This window comes from Macaca nemestrina, chromosome 6 (genome assembly GCF_043159975.1).
Source record: "Macaca nemestrina isolate mMacNem1 chromosome 6, mMacNem.hap1, whole genome shotgun sequence".
Taxonomy (NCBI): domain Eukaryota; kingdom Metazoa; phylum Chordata; class Mammalia; order Primates; family Cercopithecidae; genus Macaca; species Macaca nemestrina.
Genome location: NC_092130.1, coordinates 139,936,502 through 139,957,419, shown reverse-complemented (window position 1 = coordinate 139,957,419; position 20,918 = coordinate 139,936,502). Strand labels below are relative to the sequence as shown.

The following is a 20,918-nucleotide window of genomic DNA, read 5'->3' as shown; positions in this document are numbered from 1 at the left end:
TTATTTCATAGTGATTAGAATTAATATCAGGCCTTGGTTTTCTGTATGTTATATGGAATTGCCTTGTTTAGTCATGGCATGAAGGTTGAAAACCCCAGATACTGGCTTCCTGAGTTGTCACCATTAGATGCCAGCTATGTCCACCCTCTGTCATGTTTCAATCCTGTGGCCTGTCAAGGGAGCTGAAGCTTGATAATCAGCTTGAAGTGGATCAGGAAAGACATGGTTTTAAGTAATAAGACCTCTCCCCTTTCCAGGACTGAGCTGAAGAACACTGGGCCACAAAGTCAAAAAAGAGTCAAGGGGAACAATATAGTTTTTGTCTTTCTTTTTGCAAAAGTAAGGTGGTTTCAGCAAACATTCCTTTGCATACTTTATGCCCCAATTTAAGATAATTTTTTTTTGGGAAAATGTTCCACAAAGGAAGTATCTCTAACTGCTTGGGTTCTGTTGTAATCTCCAATCCATCTTTTGAAAAAGATATAAAGCTTAGTTGGACTATTTCAGGGTCAAACTTCATCTTGGAGCAAATGTACTGCTGTGAAGTCCCTGCCTCGAAACAACTCACAAATGTAATGTCTATGGTCAGTAAACTTAGGAAAAATGGAAATAGAATGCTACTCCTTAAGTATTAAATTGGCAGAGATACAAAGGAGTGATAACTCCAAGGTTTGGTGAGAGTGTGGGAGAGCAGTCTTTATTATATGTTCTAGAGTGAAATATAATATGGCAAAAACATTTCTGGATAGGGAGCCAATATATTATATTTAACAATAATATTTACCTAGAAATACCCCTTTATAAGCTATATCTGAAGGACGTAATCTTAGATCACTGATTGATTTGTGATAGATTTAGGTATGATGGCACTATTTATGATAGCAAAATACAGGAGAAAATTTAAGTGGCTAACCAGAGATTGGCTAAATAAATCATAGAATACCTATATTTTGCAGACATTGAGAATTATGTGGCCGAATAATATATGTTGATATGAAAACAGTTCCATGACACAGTAAGTGAAAAACAGCAATATATAGAATAACATGGAGAGTATGATCCCATTTTATATTTTTAAAATTTGTATTATATGCAGGGCCACTCCTGAGATGTTTGAGACCCAGGGACAAATTTTTATGGGGTGCTTATCTATAAACAATTAGAGTCACCCCAAATTAGAGTGTTAGCATCAAAATGGCTTTCTAATTTCAAGCAATCTTGCAAGAATGCCCTGCTGGCTAGCAGGAGCAATTTGTTCACCAAGCTGTTTTCTGAGAATGAGGGTATAGCTCTGGGCCAGAGATGACCCCACAGGCATGAGCCCCAGAGCTCTTTGGGGCATCTGGCTGACCCTATGCATGGTGGGGAGAAGAAGCAGTAGAGAGTTGGAAAGTATAACAGTGCTTGCGTTCGTGTGGGATGTTGTCTGGGCTCAGGGTATCCTGCTTGAATAGTATTGTCAGCCTTGGCTTGACCCAGGCACTGAAAGAAGACTTAAAGAAATTTCAGGAAGATGCTTTGGCAATGCAAAATCCAGTCCTGCTTGGACAGCACTATTGGCCTCAGACAGTCCCAACACCAGAAGGAAACTTAGACAATTCTGGTGAAGGCCTTCTGAAGCTGGGACTGGGAGGGATGCCTGAAACATGAGATCAGGACAGGTGCTCTTCCCACTAGGGCCTAAGGGTGGTACTGATTACACATATGCATAGAGAAAAGATTGGCAAGATAAACACCCACATTACTACCGTAGTTATTTCTACTTGTAGGTGATTATAATTTTCCTTTCTGTTTAAATCATGATTATTTTTTACAATGAAAAGGAAATATTTTTGATTAAGGATAGGTTATTGGTAAGGAAGATGATGTTCAAGCTGAGATGAAGGTTAAGTGAGAGCATTTAGTGTGGTCACCAGTGGAACTGACCTGTACATTTTTCCCAGTCGTAGCAGGTGTCATAGCCACAGGATTCTTTCTTTGTGCTGTTGGATGAAAGTCTTGTCCTTTCAAGACCCCATTCTAACTGGCGGCCATCTTGGCAGGAACCAATATGTAGAAAATGGAGTTGCTGATTATTTAAACATTTCTCAGCCAGAAACTTACAAGCAGGTGAAGTAAAGTAATCGTTGGAGTCTGTGTCAAACACACAGAGATCTTCTGAATAATGGCTGCCCAAAAGAAGAAAGCAAGCATTTCCATATGAAGATCAGAAAAAACAGGGGCACGTAGTCAATGCAGTGTGTTCACTCACCAACCAGTTTCCTTGTGCCTGTTTTCCCCGCCCCACTCCAAGCCCTGGGCTTGAGTGAAAGGAAAAGGAAGGTGTTGATATAACTGAGTTCAAAGTTTTTACATGTGCAGAAGTTAAGTCTTTATAACCAAAATGAGACTGTTTTAATAAACAATCTCATATTAAACAGGGAACTGGGCTGAGAGATAATTAAGAAACTTGCTACCCAATGGCAAAGGAGGAATTCAGCAGAGCACAGGAATATCAGTTATGTGGAAATTTCATTTATTTCATGTCTGTGCTTCAAGAAGCTCAGCTCTTCCATCAAGTTTCTTACACTAGACTGGTTTTCCCAATTTCCAGACACAGTCTGTAGGGTATCTCTTACCTACAGTCTTCTTCTGGAGACATACAAATGCATTCAGATCCTGATTGTTTCTGTCCCAGCTGACAATGGCCTTTTAATTTTGTTAGACTATCTGAAACAAAAGAAAAAAGGAGAAAAGAACAGTGCACAGCATGGATTCTAAGTGATAAGCTTGAATTCAGAGAAGAGGCAGTGGTAACGGATTCATATTTATCTCTTGGAGTTGGAACATTCATTTTGGCTTCTCTAAATACATTGTCATTAAATATTCCATCTGAAAGTTCCTTTCCAGTGCACATGAGGTGTCATTTTCCAACCTAAAATTGCTATTATGTTCAGATAACTAAAGAAAATGGAACTGTTGAAATTTTTGTTCATTTATTTTTCAAATATTTATTGCATATGCATGATATTCCCAACACTCTGTAAGGTTCTGGAGAGAGTAGATTGAGCATAAACTGACCCAGATAATAGTCTTGTGGGTGCAGACAGACATTAATCAAATGAGCACACTAATATACATACAGAATTGTTGCCTTTCTTAGTGCTATTAAAGAGAAGCATATAATAAAAAAATTGATGTAGCTAGAAAGATTAGAAAAGGTAAAATGAAGAAAGAAAAGTGAGGCTGTTCAATGCAGAGGAAACATAAGGTATGGAAATGTTCAAATGGGAGGCAGTGGCCGGGCATGGTGGCTCATGCCTGTAATCCCAGCACTTTGGGAGGCCAAGGCGGGCAGATCACAAGGTCAGGAGTTAGAGTCCAGCCTGGTCAATATGGTGAAACCCCATTTGTACTAAAAATATGAAAATTAGTGGGGTGTGGTGGCATGCACCTGTAGTCCCAGCTACTCAGGAGGCTGAGGCAAAAGAATCACTTGAACCTGGGAGGCAGATGTTGCAGTGAGCCAAGATGGTGCCACTGCACCCCAGCCTGGGCAACAGAGTGAGACTCCGTCTCAAAAAAAAAAAAAAAAAAAAAAGAAAAAGAAAAAAAGAAAAAGGGAGGCAGCTTGTGAGTTTCCTGGAACTGAAAGAATCCAGTGTGGTTGAAGTGCTGAAAAACAAGAGCATGGAACAAGATGTGGCCAGAGAGGTACATGTGTGGTAGGTTGTGTGGGGGACTAATAGGGTCTTTGAAGGGTTTTTGTCTTCATTTTATAAATAGTAGACAGTCTCTGATGGGTTTTAAGCAGGGAGTGTTGTGACAAAATCAGTCCTGGATTTTGAAAAAAAGAAATTAATTCTGGCTTCTGTGCAGAGAATGGATTTGAAGAGGCATGGTGGTCAATAGGGCTCCAGGGAGCTAATCGATGAGGTTATTGTGGTAGTTCAGGTGAAAGAGGATGATAACTTGGACCAAGGTTCCAGAGGTAGAAATGGAGAAAAGTAGATAAACTTGAGACACAGCTAGCAGGTAAAATACGTGATATTATCTATTGTGGGTAAGTTATGAGAGCTGCCAATTATATGATTCTTAGGTTTCTGATTTGCATAAGAGAATATACATTGGTGCCTTACCTGAAATAGAAAATATTAGAAAATGCTTAGTTTTAGGAAGGAAGGGTGATGAATTAAGAGTTCCCCTCTGTAGATGTTGAATTCATGGTATCTTTAAGACATCCAAACAATGTAGATATATAGGTATTTAGATATTCATGTCTAAATCTCAGTGGCGAAGTATGTGCTAAAGATTTAAATCTGTTATTAGTCTATGGGGGAATTACTGAAGCTATGCATGTGGGTGAGATTCTTCAGTAGGAGAGTACAGATCCAAAACTTGGGAAACGAACAGCCTGCCAAAAATAGAGGGCAACAGCCAGAAATTCGGAGGTAAACAAGAATATGAAGCCAAGGAAAGAACATACGTGCAGAAGGTCAACATTGCTGAAGGTTGCTGAGAAGTCAAAGAAGATAAGGAAAAAAAAAAGTCCATTAGATTTAGCAATGTGGATGTGAATGGCTTGCAAGTCAGATTTTCTTACAAGAATCAATGGAGAAATGCAGCTCCTAAATGTAGGTATTAATCCCTGCATGACATTCTAGGCACTAGGACATTATGGTGGGGAAAAAAAAAAAGAAAGGACAGATGGAAGAAAGGTGGAGGAGAGGAGAGGAGAGTAAAGGAGAGGAAAAAAGAAAGAGAATACAGATATTAATCAAATAATTATAATAATGGATTTATAATTAAGGGCTGAGACAAGTATTCTGAAGAAAGGGAACATGGTTTCAGGAGACCACATACCATAAAGACTCCAAATGGGAAGGGTAAGGAAGGATTCGTAAGGAAATTACGCTTGAACTAAGATGAGGAACTGAAAAGCATGTCGGTGAGGGAGGGGGATGAAAATAGAGGGAGTGACACTGGGGGTGTATTTATGAAAGAGGGAACCTTGGTTTCTTTGCTCATGTTGAGGCCCACCTAGAGAATCTGGACCTAGAGCCAAACTCCTGAGTCTATTGAATGAAACAAAATTTTTTGATCCGGATCTGACTATTCAGGCATCCCCAGAACCAAAAGGACCTCGTGAGCAAGTTAATTGTCAAGGCAGAACTGGAGGCTTAGCTCACTCTTCCTCCTCTTAGCTTATCAAGTAGAAGGCTTGATAAGGAAAGGTGGCTCATGTTAGAAGCAAAAATAAAGATATAAAAAATTCCTAGGTTTTCTTATTCACAGTTGTTTTCATTTCCTTCTATTACCCCCATGCTATCTGGTGAAACTTGGCCCAGAACTCTGGTGAACTTGGAGACCTATCCTTCCGGTAAGGCTTTAGCTACTATGGTTTACATTGTGGTGATATTGTTTACTTATGCCTCTTTGCCCTTTGTAATTCTACATTTAGGCCAGGGAGGAGCAGCAAGGTATACACTGTTTCCAAAAAGAATCAATCAGTTTTCAAGTGGCACGGAGCCTTGCTCTTTCGCTACAGGTTTGAAATTGTCAATGATCTTATGCAAGGAATCTGCTCTTCCAATCAGCCTCAGGTTGAAGCAGTGCTGGGACTCAGCTGCCCACACCTCCCAACACAAGAGCAACAATACTGCACAGTCTGTAAAGCGCTCAGGGCAAGAGGATCCTCTGAAGGGCTACTGGAGGAGTCCAGGTCTGGGAGGAAGGAAAAAGTAACTGTGTAGCATCTCACATCTTTATGAAGCAGAACTTTTTCACATTGAAATAATTAATAATGTTTCCCTGCCTGAAAGTGTCTTTACCTCACAGTGTCGGTTTTATTTACAATTGTCTTTCTCTTTCTGTGACTCCCTGCATTGGTCTTTCTGTCAATATTATTGGAGAGAAAGTATATGAAATAGGCTATGTGTTTCCTTTATCTAGCGGTGGAACATTTCCTATTTCTCAGTTTGAATAATAATTTTAATGAAACATTTCCTATTTCTCAGTTTGGATTATAATTTTAATTTCTAATCTAAGGGGATGTGTGTGCACATGCATGCATATGCTCTGATGAGGATACTGCCTACGGTGTCCAAAAGATCTTAACTTTCTGAAGTCTATGGCTTCCACATACATTCATTCCACTGACATTTATGTTCCTTGTAATTTATTATTATGATCAGGAGTCTAGTGAAACCAAGACACAATACTTACACAAAATTAGTTCTCACTAATTTCCATGAGATCTTTTTACTGATAATTTTATTTAAGGTTTTTCAAAAGGTTAACTTTCTCCCTTTATTTCACACATCATAAAAGCCCAGAAGAGAATAAAGGAGGCAGGATGGCAAAGAGCTTACGGAATTAGCAGAGCCATTGCATAGTTGCTGTTTGACCCACACTGTCTAAACTTGTGTTTTATTTAGCCTCTCAGTGCTTAAGACATAGAATGGCTGTAGAGGCTATACTACCAATCTCAGGGTGCACCACCTTATCAGACCCCAGAACACTGAGCTGCTACGCACCTTTTTCACAGGTGAGTGAGTTTGAAATGGGTGGTGTCCAGGAATTCCCCTGGCATGTGTACCTCGATGGCCCAGCAACAAAAAAGCCTTTGGGGCAAGTTAGCTCAATGGATTCACCAATTCTATACAATCTCTGAAATGGTGTAATTGTCAGAATTTCCTGCACAACTGGCTTGATGCACTCTGTCCCTGCAAGAGAGCAACATTTCATATGTGTTTAGTGGAACAGAATAAACAACAAATTTAGGCAAATTTTATGCAACCAAAGAGGTGATTTTGATGAGATTTACAGCATTTGTTCAACTGTGGTGCCTCCTTTTGATCAGGAAACCTGGGGGATAAGAATCCTGGGCTTTCCCTCAGACCCTTCATTGAAAAATTCCCTTTAGTTTCATTATCTGAAGTTCCCTTGCTAAAGAACTGGTTCCAGACACATCCAACTTTTATGAAATCATTGGGCCCTTTTCCTTTCAAGAAACACTTTCTTTTCTCTTATCCCTAGTGGATTTCTCCAAATGCAAGTTACCACGCTGTGAGTGATGCAGAGTGATGGGCATTCTAATTGACATTGGTCTCAACTCTGCTTCATGGTGCCCCAAAATAAGTCTTTGGAGTCCCATTCAAGCCTTATTTGAACCTTGGTTTTTACTTTACTCTAGCACAGATATGTGCAGAGCCTAAAGCTTATTCACTCTTTCTCAGCAAAGAATGTGAACATGCGCCAAGGAGTAGTGTCTTGGTGAAAACTGTATCTTACACAAAATCGCGTCTTACACAAATTCCCATTTCTGATACATAAAGAGTGTAAATATCATCTTCTTGAGACTCAGCAATTTGCGTCAATTTGAACATTGGGCAAGGCAGATATCTGTGGTTAGATACAACTTGCCGACTTCCCGGATTTCTTGCGAAGTGCATACTTCGCAGTCCTGTGTGTGTGACAGTAATATGTAGGAGCAGGAACACGGAAGTATGGAGATATCTGGAAATCCAGTTTTAGCAAATGAGCCCTCCTATTTATTTCCTGCTTCACAAACTCTTTCACCAGAGTTACTAAAAATGAGTAAAATGTATTGATCTAAGGATGTGATTTTACTGTTTTTATATTGGGCACATTCATTCTGTAAAGTTGTCAAGCAAAATTGTTTGCCCAGTTCTCACGTTGGCATTCCACATCCCCTTGTCTCCAGGTCCCGTCTGGTAAGCATCTGAAGTACTGGTATCCAACAGTTTCAAAGCCAGTAAGGCATGAAATTTCAACATCTTCTCCAACCGAGTATAGTTTCTTTTCATTCTTAATTAAAGCAGAAACCAGAAATTATTAATGCTACGAATAACACTCTCTAACTCTTTAGGCTCACACTGAGCCTTTCTATCCTTCACTTCTGGATCTACTCAGTCACCGAGTCCTCTCAATTTCTACTTCTGAAAACCTGTTAAAGTTCTCTCCTTCCCGTTGCCATCATTGTTTTTCTTCATGGTATTTATTGTTTCTTACTAGGGCAACTTTTTAACTGGTCATTCTTCCAGTCTGTCTCCCTGAATTGATTAGGGTTTTGTTTGTTTGTTTTTTAACTTGAAAACTTGCTCCCCTGCCAAGAATGGTGGCTCATGACTATAATCCCAACACTTTGAGAGGCTGAGGCAGGTGGATCACTGGAGTCCAGGAGTTTGAGACCAGCTGGGGCAACATGGCAAAACACTGTCTCCACAAAAATACAAAAAAAGTGGCCAGAAGTGGTGGCATGTGCCTGTGGTCCCAGCTACTTGGGAGGCTGAACTGGGAGGATTGCTTGAGCTCAGAAGGTTGAGGCTGTGGTGAGCCATGATTGTTCCACTGTACTTCAGCATGGGTGACACAGTGAAACCCTGTCTCAAAACCAAAACCAAAAACCAAACAAACAAAAATCCCCAAAACAAAAACAAAAAAAAAAAAAAAAGAAGAAGAAACTAAAAATCTTTATATATGGTATGTCCTTCTATTGCTAGAATAGAAAACCATATGCTCACTATGTAGTGACTATAAACTGAATAAATAATATATCTTACATATAAAGCAAACATAAGCAGTTGCTATTGTGACTGAGTGCAGATCATTTAAAATTGTTACTCAATTCCTAGTAACCCACTGGTCATTATATATTTTCCCAATTAATGGATTGTACAACTACTATCATGTTGCCAGGGGTGGTGGGCGGGGGGGTAGTTCATTACAATTTTCAAGGTAAAGTGAGTCTTATACTTCTTAGATCAGAATATTTATTTTAACTTACTTTACCCCCCTCACCGCCTGCCATTTCCTCCCATAAAACCTATGCTCTAGCAAAGCAAAACCCTGCCATTCTTTGAACATAAACTTCTTTTTCATGCCTCCATGTCTCCACGTGGCTGTTCCTTGTATCCTCAACACCTTCTCTCTTCCCCTCAAGACCCAGCTCAACTAGACCATCCTTTGCAAAAATCTTCGATTTCCCTGGTTTCATGAGGTACAACGTCCTTTCAGTTCTGAGAGAAACTCATGCAAGGCTCTATTTTTATAGTGTTTATCACGTTTATCAGCCCCAGCCCTGACCCTTTAGTGTCAACTCCACAACCAGATCTCTGTCTCATAAATCTTTATATGGGCCTGAATTCTTTGCTGAAAGAATACAAAACGTTATCCTTCTTAAGGAGCTAGTAATGCAATACAATTTTCCTTTACTGAGAGGGGTAAGAGTACCAAGAATTGACTAAGCAGTTGTTCTCTGATAATCGAAGCTGGGAACTTGAGGGCGGTGAAAACTTAATTGTCAGCTTATGTTTACTTGGTCATATGGTTAAACTTGTCTCCTAGAAGATTCTTAATTTTTTGGATACAAAACTACCATTCTACTGCTGGTTATTACTGATATGGCTTTGTTTCCAAGGGAAATGGACTAATGATTTGGATGTTTTATTCAAAGGCTGCACAGTTTTTTCTTGCATTTCTTCTGAAATAAATTATTGCCTTAAACTTTTGTTTGTATTTCTTGTTTTTTTATGAATTTGTAACATATAAGTGTATGCTGCAATAATCAAAGTTAGGGAAGTACATTTGGTAGACTGACTAAACAAAAAACCTTGCCAAAAGTCCCTGTCACTTGCCTACAGAGGTTGGACTTGTCTGTTACTCATTAAATAAACATACTTGTGTGCAATAACATCATTGCTCTAGCTTGGAATTAGGCATATCTACCTCTATTTGAATCTATACAAGGGGCATTTTGCCACTAGAAATTCCAGAAGATGCTTATTAGGAAAAAATAAAATTTTATTACATTTGAGTAAAAACTATTGCCAGATAGAGACCAGGACTTTAGTAAAGAGCAAAATAAAATAAGAAATGAATTTATCCATGAAAATGGGAATATATAATCTAACCTTATAAAATGAGTTAGAAGAATAATGCATCACTGTTGAAAGCCTTTGTGCGTTTTTAAAATGAGAATGTCAATAATTTTAATGGTCTTTGTATGCAACCGGAATAAATAGATTAAGTTATTTTGGTATCTGGATCTGCCAATATGTGATTTTAAGGATAATGTTCTAGGGCAGGGGCCAGCAAGCTTTTCCTATAAGTGGCCTGGATAGTCATATGTAGGCCATGTGGTGTCTGTTGAAATTACTCACCTCTGCCGTTATTGTATGAAAGTAGCCATAGACGATATGTAAACATATGAATATGGCTGTGTTTCAATAAAAATAAAACTTTATTTTTTTAAGTGGCAGGTCAAATTTGGCCTTTGGGCCATAGACTGATGGCTCTTGTTCAAAAGAATTGGTTCCCAAAGTGTGGCTCCTAAACCATCAGCGTCTGTATTACCTAGGAATGTATTAGCTATGGACATTTCCGTGCCCTTCCCAAAACCTTCTGGATCAGAAACTCGAGGAGTGAGACCCAATGATCTGTGTTTTAACAGGTCCTTTGGCGCATTGTTGAGTTTGAGAACCTGTTTTCTAGAGTAAAGACTAATTAAAATTACCTCCCTCTGAAATATTTCCTCCCCATAAACTTTAATGTATGGTCCTTATGCATGGGCAGAAAAATAAATGAATATGGAAGATACATTAGCCCAGACTATACTCCGTGAATAAAACTATTTGCTGACCTTAGAGAATTGAGTGTTATTGATCTTTTATCATAAGTGTGATACAGTTGGGAAAAGATTAATGTAATGATATTACTAAGTTTAAGAAAGGTAAAATGAAATAGGGAGCATGCCTTCTGTGATCAATTTTAGATATCATGTATCACCTGAACAATTTATGTCTAAGGGCGTAGATCTGTTTGACAAAAAGTATTCAGCTTTTTAAAAAGTCATAGAAACATACTGTGACTTAGTAAAAAAAGTTGAAACTTAAAGGTACGTGAAAATGGTTTTGACTGCGTAAGAACTCTACAGGTTTCTAACCTAATAAAACAATACAGAACAAACACCTCCTATGATTATAGCCAGTCTAGTGTGTTTCTCTAAACATTCCTTAGGTAAAGGTATCAGTTTGCTCAGACTCTGAAATAGCCAGATCTTACTTGCAAATTCTCACAAGTCATACAGTCTTATATTATATTGAAGTTCTATTATCTTTCCAAGAAACCCAAGCAATCTGCTATCCTTTAGTCTAACAACTGGCTATGAAGACATCTCTAGGAAATTCAAGATGGAAGAGTGGCAAAGTGTTTCTAAATATTATTTTGTACTTTTAAAGTCAACAGGAGATTATTCGAATAGGAAAACAGTAACTCTAATTAAAAGACAATCTATACTTTTCGAGGTTTTTAAAACTATAAATCAAAAATGAGGGTTAGGATGCTGACCCGGATAAATCCATTTTCTGGAGGAACTGGCTGAGGACACCCAGAATCTGCTTCTATCTCAGGAAGATTGACCTCTTTCATTTCTTCATCATCATTGATACATGGTTGCCCACTAAAAGGGAAACATAAATATGCGTGTATATGTATGTATGTACACACATTTACATGTGTGTATATGCTTCTGTGTATACATATGTACACATTACATACATATATGTATTAAATAGAAAACATTACACACAGAAAAAGGCACAGCAGCAGACCCAATGGCTCATTAATATTCTGTGTTGGTATAGGTAAAGTTCTAATTATTTCTTTACTTAGCAGTAGACTAATAACCATTTGAACTCTCAATGTTATTGAGAGTTAGGGCAAAATGACCCATTCTTTTCCCTTACCCAGTCTTACTTGTTTTCCATGATTGAAAATGTGCAGTCTTCCTCTTGTCGCTTCTCCCCCTCACAGCGTTTCCCTCCTCTTTCGGGGGCAGGATTATTGCATTCTCGGATTCTCGATCTCTTATAAGTAGCATCACAGGTACTCCAGGAAGACCAACAACCCCAGTGTCCATCTACTGCATCTGGAACAAAGGAAGACTCACCCCCATGGATCATGGTGCAGCTGAATTTGGGTTTTGAAGCGAGGCCAACCTGGTTTCCTCACTTTTTAGCTGAGTAACTTCCTTTGTGGAATATGATAGGGTTCTTCTGAGGATTAAAAGAAATTACCTGTGGAAGGGGCCTGATACATTGCCTGATTTCCTTTTAGCCTTTGTTCCCATAAACTTAAATAAAATGGCAACAAATGGCAACCATTATGAATTATTTTCAACTGTTAACAAACCTTTTTATTCTTTGCTTTGGAGACCTTTTAAAAATGTGCACTCATATATGTATAAACATGAACATCTTCTTAATAGGATGCATACTAAATTACATTTTTAAAGGTAGTAGAATACATTCTTACTCCCATGCCTTACCCTGTTTCTCAGGAGGATTTGAGGTAACTGTGAACATTACTTAGTCCTGTATGAAAACTTTTGTTGTGGCTTAATTCATCTTTTATTACAAAGTCATCCTCCTTCTATATTACAATACATAAGAGGCTTATAATATCAGTATCATATATTTTATTTAATGTTATGTTTGATTTTTTATGTTATGAGCATTGTGCGTGTACTCTTGATATACAAATACTTATATAATATATTCATATTCCTTAGATAGATACTGGTGTTATCCTCATTTTATGGATGAACAGATTGAGGCATAGGAAAACTAGGTAACTTTCCCAAGGTCACATAGTTGGTAGGTTACACTTGAGATTCACACTTTTTGCAGGTTTATCTTCTCTCTGAGCCTGTACAAGGTGGAGGCTGCTGATAGAAGTTTTGTTTCTTTTTAATTGAACAATTTAGAATACTCTTTGGAAGGGAAAACGTATCTACCTCACAATAGATTCCTGATACTTACTGGATTTGTAATCTGGAGATCGTCTCTCACAGTTCTCACCATAGGTGCCGCTCTGACACACACACAGACATTCAGTGCCGGAGAGGGTGGGTCGGCCATTATTAGGGCATGGAGCACACTGGCAAGGATCGAACTTGGCTGCATACTCTTGGAAAGCTTTCCTGAGATTGTTCCGTTTTGTCACTGCACAGGGGATGTTTCTTACCAAGTCCACGATGGGGGCAAGCTAGAAGCAAATGGGAGAGAGGAGGTCCAGTCACATCCACTTTGGTAATAGGTTGCCATTACTGCCCAGTTCTCATGAGATGAGAGGGAAAGCCAGAAAATTCTACACTTCAAAGGGATTATTGCAGAATATAGTATTGGCACCTGTTGAACCAGTAGGCAAAAGCTTTCTACCTGTGGATCGGTGTGATGTATATGGCACTTACCTGCAATTTTACTGTGAAGGAAGTCACATGGGAGGTGTTGCTTACTTGGTTGTATGTTATGTTATTTATTAAGTATTCTATGCATGCATCAAAGCACTGAGATAGGTGACCAAGAGTTTGGCAACTCTTTACTGCTCTGCTGAAACCTTATTAAATTTGATTTAAGCAACAAAAAATCTAGAGAGGATAAGAGAAGCTTTCCATGTTCTTTTTTTTTCCAGGGACAGTTTTGGCTTTTGTTGGAGTTAGATGAGAAAATATGGAGTGGGAGAAAATGAAGAAATAAACTTGCCAGTAGGATGAATGGAAGAATTACAGTAACAAATAATGGGCTAATGATAAATCAGGGCTCATTTTATTAACATCGTAAAACCTCAAAGAAATGACCGTCTAGTGCAATATGACTTGCAAGTACCCGGAAGGGCAGCTGGGTCTCATTTTTCTCCCATAACTTGTAGAGTTCAATACATCTTCATGCTGCATGTAAATGATTCTATTTTCATAATGATTGAACTCTTTCATCTTCATTTAAACGAAATGAACATAATAGCTTCTTTGGAGGCCTTTTAAAAATGTGGAATGTTTGGGGGAAAACAAGTTCTAAATGGCATATGGCTGATACGTGGGTAAAGCATTCCATAAATAATAAATATCACCTTTTAATGCAATTACAACAAATACAAAACTGGTAAATTCAATCAATAGTAATAGAAACAGGAAGTAAAATGGATCTAAAATCTCATTTATCTCACAGAGCTACAAATGAAGACTTAGGAGTGTTCATCAAATAAGGAGTTGCAAGAAGAATGCAGAAACCAGATTTATTGTATACATGGAAAAATAAGTACTACTCAAGGCAAGTTTGAGCATTTTTATTCACTAAGTTCCATTTCCTGGTGTTTCATGCATGCTAGGAATTCTAAATACTGTACTGTTAACAGCAAAAGCAATAGACATGCAATATAACATTTAAAAAAAGGTACGTTGTGCATGAATACTAAAGAAAGCCATTTCTTTTATTGTCTGAGAAGAAAATGGAAAATAAATTGTGTGATGTGCAATTTGGGCCACTAGAGAACTACTTTAGATCTCTTACCTGGAATAATTTTTACTCTTACCTCAAAGTCAATCACAGCAGGATTTTCCTTCACTGATTCTAACCAGTCAGAAAATGTCTTCTCCTCCAGACCAGAGCTCCCTTTCTCCCATGCCAAAGCTGCTGCATATTCACTCCTTCCACCTCGAATCAGGGATATGGATTTCTCTGCTCCCTGCAAAAATGAACCTGCAAGGTGTTCCAATAAAAATGCCCATTTAATTTTAGTTTTTTTTAAAAAAACCAGCCTATTTGTACAGAAGGGAGAAGTAGATGGTACAGTATGTAGCTCCATTAAGTAAGCCAAGTGAAAAAGTAAAAGAACACTCCTCCTTCCTGTAGGGAGTTTAATAACAGAAATAATAATAACAGTACTAACAGCTACCATTTATTAAGCATCTGGTAGATGCCAGGCACTTTACACACATCTCATATAATTCTCATGACAACCCTGGGAAGTAGTTATTATTATAAACATTGAAGTCAAAAGTAATTTGTCCTGGAACACATGGTTACTAAGAGACAGGACTAGGATGCAATTACAGCCCAGTCCTTGACTACTCTGCCCCTTACTCTTTAATGTCAACCCCCTTGCTTCTGACTTACGTTACATATGTTTTGGGTGCCCAGAATAAAATAAGTCACATGACTTCTGATAGCCAATCAATTGACTGTCACGGTGAAACTTCCAATTACAGGAAAAAATGATAGAATGATTTTAGATTTAAAGACAGAGGTGAAAGCACAACTAACACAGAAAAAAAATTAACCATCAGTTTAAGAGTTGGCACAATGTTTCTTTAGACACAATGACATTTACTGTTAAAGTATATAGCACAACTCTTTTATACAAATTTCCATAACAATTTCCCCTAACCAAATGGTAACTTTAATTAACAGGGATAGAGACTGAGTAATAAGGAATTGCAGTAAGAAATACTAGCAAATAAAAAGAAGACTAGTGATATGAGTGATAGTTAGTGGCATTAATTTGGTGTCTATCAGTAAGAATTAGCTATGCCCTCACTATTCAGAAATTCTATAGTAAAATAGTCTAGAATGATTAGAAAATAATGAAATCATCTTCCTATGAAGAAAGTAGTATGGCTGCTTTTACAGTGAAGTGCATAACAAAACACAGGTATAAGGATTAACAAAACAAAGGTATACAATGAAAATTTTAGAGGTTTTCATACTTAATATCATGTACAGACTGACAGTGGCTTTGTCATGTTATTTTGTATTTAGATTGATACCATGTATTTCATAAACGGATTGACACTGGTAATGGTTATCTGTGAGGGCAATGGGATCCTGAAGAAAGAGTAAATCTGTTTACTGTTCCATTGGTTTACTCTTACAAGTGAACAAGTGCCTTAAAAAGATTCCAGAAAGAAAATGCAGATTGAAGATAATGCCAATAATGCAAACAAAAGAAAAAAAGCTAGTAAAATACAGAATGAATATTTCTACTTACACAGTCTTCTCAGAAGCCGCATCATAAGATGAATACCAAAGCTGACCAAAAGCATGTAAAAAATTTCAAGAAACTTTTGTAATATATGGATTTATCAATGAACTTTTTAAATTTTTTCCTTCTTTTTTTTTTTCTTTTTTTTTTTTTTGAGACAAAGTCTTGCTCTATATCCCAGGCTGTAGTGCGGTGGAGCGATCTTAACTCACTGCAGGCTCCACCTCCTGGGTTTAAGTGATTCTCCTGCCTCAGTCTCCTGAGTAGTTGGGATTACAGGCACCCACAACCAGGCCCAGATAATTTTTGTATTTTTAGTAGAGACCATGTTGGCCAGGATGGTCTCGATTTCCTAACCTTGTGATTTGCTCACCTCAGCCTCCCAAATTGCTCAGATTATAGGCGTGACCCACTGTGCCCGGCCTGAATTTTGTTTTTAAGTGTGTGCAGCCACCACTATGAGGAAGATAAAAATTCTGTTTGTTCCATATACGCTATTGAAAAAAAATTCCATTTTTTATATTTGCATATTTTAATGCACATTTTTGAATAATACATTTATACAATTCTTTAGTAAATATATACATATTAGTGATGTATCTTCAAAAATTTTTAATGATATAATTACAGACTTGAGAAGTTTGAAGTCCAATGATTTACTTGAACTAGTTTAGGGTTAGAAATAGGCAAATCTATGTTCTCGTGTGTGTTTTGCTCTTCAATGTGTCTGTGTCTTTGACTTTAGGCAAATTGTCATCAGTAAATATTTGTTGAGAATCTTCTATATGTCAGGCCCAGATAAATATCAAATATCATGTTAAGAACTCAGACTCTCAGTGAGTATATGGAATAGGTATATAAATATATTAGCAAGACTATAGAGAAGTAAACAAGGATGGAAAAGAAGAAAGGAAGGAAGGTAGAAAGTGGCAGGGAGGGAGAGAAGGAGGGAAAATGGAAGAAAAGAAAGGAAATTAAAAAGACCAATAAAATAATTTTTGCTAAGTATTACTCAATGGTAAGAACAATGAACAATTAATGAGTTAGGAAAGTGAAATAATTCTGTCATCTTTGGCAATTAGGGAGGATGGCGCTCTGAAGGAAGACTGATGTGTTCCTGGAAGGAAAGCTGATTCCTATTAGGGAGATCATGGCCCTAATATTAGGGAGACAATGGCCTTCTAAGCCATGGGCACACCATGAGCAAGGACCTGGAGTCAAGATGTGCCATGGTCTGGAGACAGCACATACAGTCATCAGTTTGAGTTGAAGTGGAAGGTCTGGGGACAGGGAAGAACAGCAGAACTGAGAGAATCTGGATGTAAAGTCAAGGAAATTAGACTTCATTCTTCAGGTTTAGAAACAATTACGTTTCCTAGAAACAATGAAAGGTTTTGAAGTGGGGATTTAAAATGATTCAGGAATATCAGCAGTATTGTGTCGTCTGGGTAGCAATGGGTAATTGAAAAACCAGTTTGGAGCCTATTGCAATAGTCTTTAACTTTGCAATGTCCTCTTGTTCCTACAGTCTGAAAACTGGGTTCATATTTGATATTTTCTCACTTAAATTCCTCTACATTAACTCAGTTTCCTAAGTAGCCCTGATTCCAGTCTAGTATTTTCTTATATTTTAAGTAAACTTTTATACTGACGTATAATATTGACATAGAAATGTAAACAAATCATTAAGCATACAGCTCAATTAATTCGTAAAAAGTGAGCACACCCACATAATCACTGCCCACGCCTAGAAATAGAACTCTAGCAACACCCAAAAGCCTCCTTCATGCTTTTACCCAGTCATTATTCCATCCCCAAATGCAAACTCCAATTTTGTTATTATTGCTATAGATTAGCTTTGATATTTTTAACTTTATACGTAAGATTACAAAACATGTACACTTTTGTGCCTGGTTTCTTTTGCTCAGTTTTATGTTTGTGACATTCATCTATCTTGTTTGCAGCAGTAGTGAATTCATATCGTAATTGGTTCATTTTACTCTTGATAGACATATGAGTTGTATCCAATAAATGAATAATGAGGCTTTTCTTATTTTTTGCTCCACGTTTGTGCATATTTTTGCTGGTACACACCTATTCGTAGAGTTTCTAAGTCATAAATATGTGTGTGTGCATTTATGTTTCACTTTAGTAGATATTGCCAAATAGTTTCCAAAATGATATTAACAATTTATACTCCTACCAGCAGTGTACGGCAGGTTGTAAAGTTCTACTGCCAATACTTGTTAATTTAAGTTTTTTCACCATTTCACGTATTTTATGGTTTTAATTTTATCTTTTTCATTCCCAGTTATCTTTATCATCTTTTCCTGTTTATTGTTTTTTAAAATATGTTCTTTTGTTAAGTGCTTATTCAATATTTTTGCTTATTTTACAATTTCAACTACAATTTTCCTATATTATATGTCTTTACTACATGCCACTTGTGCAACCACAAAATAGTTATAGCAGACATGAATTGAATAGTTAGTATAGGCTACGCTTTGTCCTCATCCATTTATATGGACTGTTTATTTAATTCTCACAATAAGCATAAGTAAATACTATTGTTATTTTTAATGTACTTACAAGAAGAAAGATTAAACTCTTGATGTTGATTACATAGCCAATCAACAGTGGAGCCAACACTTGAATGTAATCTAGCCTGAAAATTTAGTTGATATGCAATGAACTTAATACATCACAGCAATAAATAATTTCTATAAATAACATTTTACTTTCCTACTTAATAATTTTTACTGCTTTCCTACTGAATCAATCCAGTAAAGTGTTCTGCTCAACAGTAAGTCTCTTAATTTCTTGGTAAGGTATTTGAGGGAAAAACTGCACAGTATATCAGCTTCTTAAAAAATTACAATGTTCTTTATAATTTTAAAAGCTCTGAGAAATCCTCTTAAATACTGTTACACTCAAAAAGTTTTTCAATTTAAAGATGGAACTCCCTTTTCACATGCAGCACCTATTAACATTCTGTAGATCATATGTGGGATAGTGACAATATTTAATAGGATTAAGTCTAATTTTTTTAGCAAGGCATACAAGCCCTGTTTGATATGGACCAAACCTACTTTCTCAGCTTTATTTCACAAATTTATGCTCAAGCCAAATAGAAGTACTCATTTATTCACTTACACATTCATTCTTTTCCTCTCTATGTCTCTGTTTCCTCATCTACAAAATGGTGGTAATAATTATACCAGTCTCATGGGGTTGTTGTGAGAATTAGAAGTTAACACACACAAACACTTAGGACAGTGCCTGGAGCATAGTAAGAGTTCAATAAATGTTAATTTTCCATTCATTTATTCTTTCAAGCATTCATGTGTTCATTGAGCACATCTATTAAACATTTATAATGTGCCAGACATGGTACGAAGTCTGGTACCATGGTACGAAGTCATGGTACGAGGACATAAAGACCACACCACGGTCCTGAATTTGCATACCATGGAGGAAATAGAAAGTAAACATAATACAGTGTGATGAGTGCTATGATGTTGTGAATGCAAGTTGTAGTGAGTACGTATATGAGGGCACCTAACCTTAATTATGAACAACAATAGAGATGGTAATCAGGTAAGGCTTCTTGGACTGTCTGCTAAAAATTACAATTTCAAGATTTTGTCACTTCAAACTAGCTATTACATCTTTAGCATATTAAACACTTAAGCAACGCAGAAAAACACAATAATTATTCCCCTTGTTGTTTAGTCTTAGTTTTATATAGTAAATGAATCTATTTCTCATTGCTTCATCTTTGCTCACTGTTTCTTTACTCCTGGGCTCTATATTTATCTATTGGATTAATGTTTTAATATTAATTTTTATGTGCTTTTATATTTTCTTTATTTCGATTATTTCTTTGATAATTGAAGCTGAATCATGGGTTTTCTACATGTACAGCCTCAGGCTGGAGAGAATCAAGAGAGAAAAAGAGTAAAATTTTGTCTTTTTAGATCTCAAGTACACTTTTATAAATCTAGCAAAAATCATAGATTTGAAGGCTAGGGATTTTAATGTTAAGGGCCAAGCTCTTGAGAGAGAAAAAGAATTCTTGAGATCTTAATGCTTGAACTAAAATATCAAGAGCCAAACATTTTAGGATCAGAATCATAGAATTTATAACATCAACCACAGAATGATAAAAAATGTATAAGATAGCCATTTTCCTTCTCAAAAGTAGAAAAGATTTTGAGCAGCTGGGAGAATGGGGGAATACTGGACATGTGGTAACTAAAATATAGACTTGGTGGATTCCTTTGTGCAGGCCTAAGATTCTACCACTTTGGAGAAAGTCTTGGAAAGAATAGTTTGACAAGCAGAAGTTTGATAGAAGCTCATCAGAGGCTCTTCAATAAGTTAATGGAAAATGTGTATTATGAAAAGAAAATGCATGGCTTTCAAATTTTTTGCACAAAAATAAACTCATACTAACTTATTATAACATAGCTAAATAGGATCAAGTTTGAGGCACAAAGAGGGATAAGACATCACTTTGAAAAGAGTCCCTATCAGAGCAACTTGAAATCTGCTAAAATAGAAGTAAGATCAAACATCAAATTTATGGTTTTGATGAAGTAAGATCAAACATCAAATTTATGGTTTCCACCCAAAAACTTGGGTGGAAGAATGGTGAAATCACTGATGTCTTAGGAAAAGTTTATGTGGACAATACTTCAAGGCAATCAGCAGTTAATAGATTCATAACTCATTGTAGGAAGGGAAGAAATAATGTTGAAAACTCCTAGCAGTAGATCATCTACATGAATTTGTGAAGAAAAAATTTACCTTATTCCTGCCCTAATTGAAGAGGACTGATGATTAACAGTGGGAACAAGAGCCAACACTGTAGATACCTCAATTAGTTCAGTTTACACAATCATAACTGAAAAATCAAAGATGAGTAAACTTTCCACCCAATAGCTGCCAAAACGATTGTGTGCAGATCAGCTGCAGACAAAAACAGAGCTTTCAGTAAAAATTTTAAACATGTAGGATCAGATCCTGAAGCACATTTTAAAAAGAAATGTACACAGGAGATGAAAAATGGATTTACTAGTATGGTCCCGAAGACGAAG

The 20,918-nt window shown here is 36.9% G+C and overlaps 1 protein-coding gene across 3 annotated transcripts in view; it reads right to left on the bottom strand.

The window, feature by feature from the left end:
- LOC105487447 (complement C6) overlaps positions 1-20,918 on the bottom strand; it is a 75,998-nt gene that overhangs the window by 4,957 nt on the left and 50,123 nt on the right. For all 3 annotated transcript variants that reach the window (XM_011750895.2, XM_011750896.3, XM_011750897.3), the window contains exons 10-17: positions 14,371-14,537; positions 12,822-13,047; positions 11,758-11,929; positions 11,350-11,461; positions 7,677-7,809; positions 6,516-6,704; positions 2,619-2,709; positions 1,927-2,168 (exon numbers count right to left, since the gene is read on the bottom strand). In XM_011750895.2, coding sequence (XP_011749197.2) covers positions 1,927-2,168; positions 2,619-2,709; positions 6,516-6,704; positions 7,677-7,809; positions 11,350-11,461; positions 11,758-11,929; positions 12,822-13,047; positions 14,371-14,537 — 1,332 coding nt within the window. The remainder of the gene's footprint in view (positions 1-1,926; positions 2,169-2,618; positions 2,710-6,515; positions 6,705-7,676; positions 7,810-11,349; positions 11,462-11,757; positions 11,930-12,821; positions 13,048-14,370; positions 14,538-20,918) is intronic.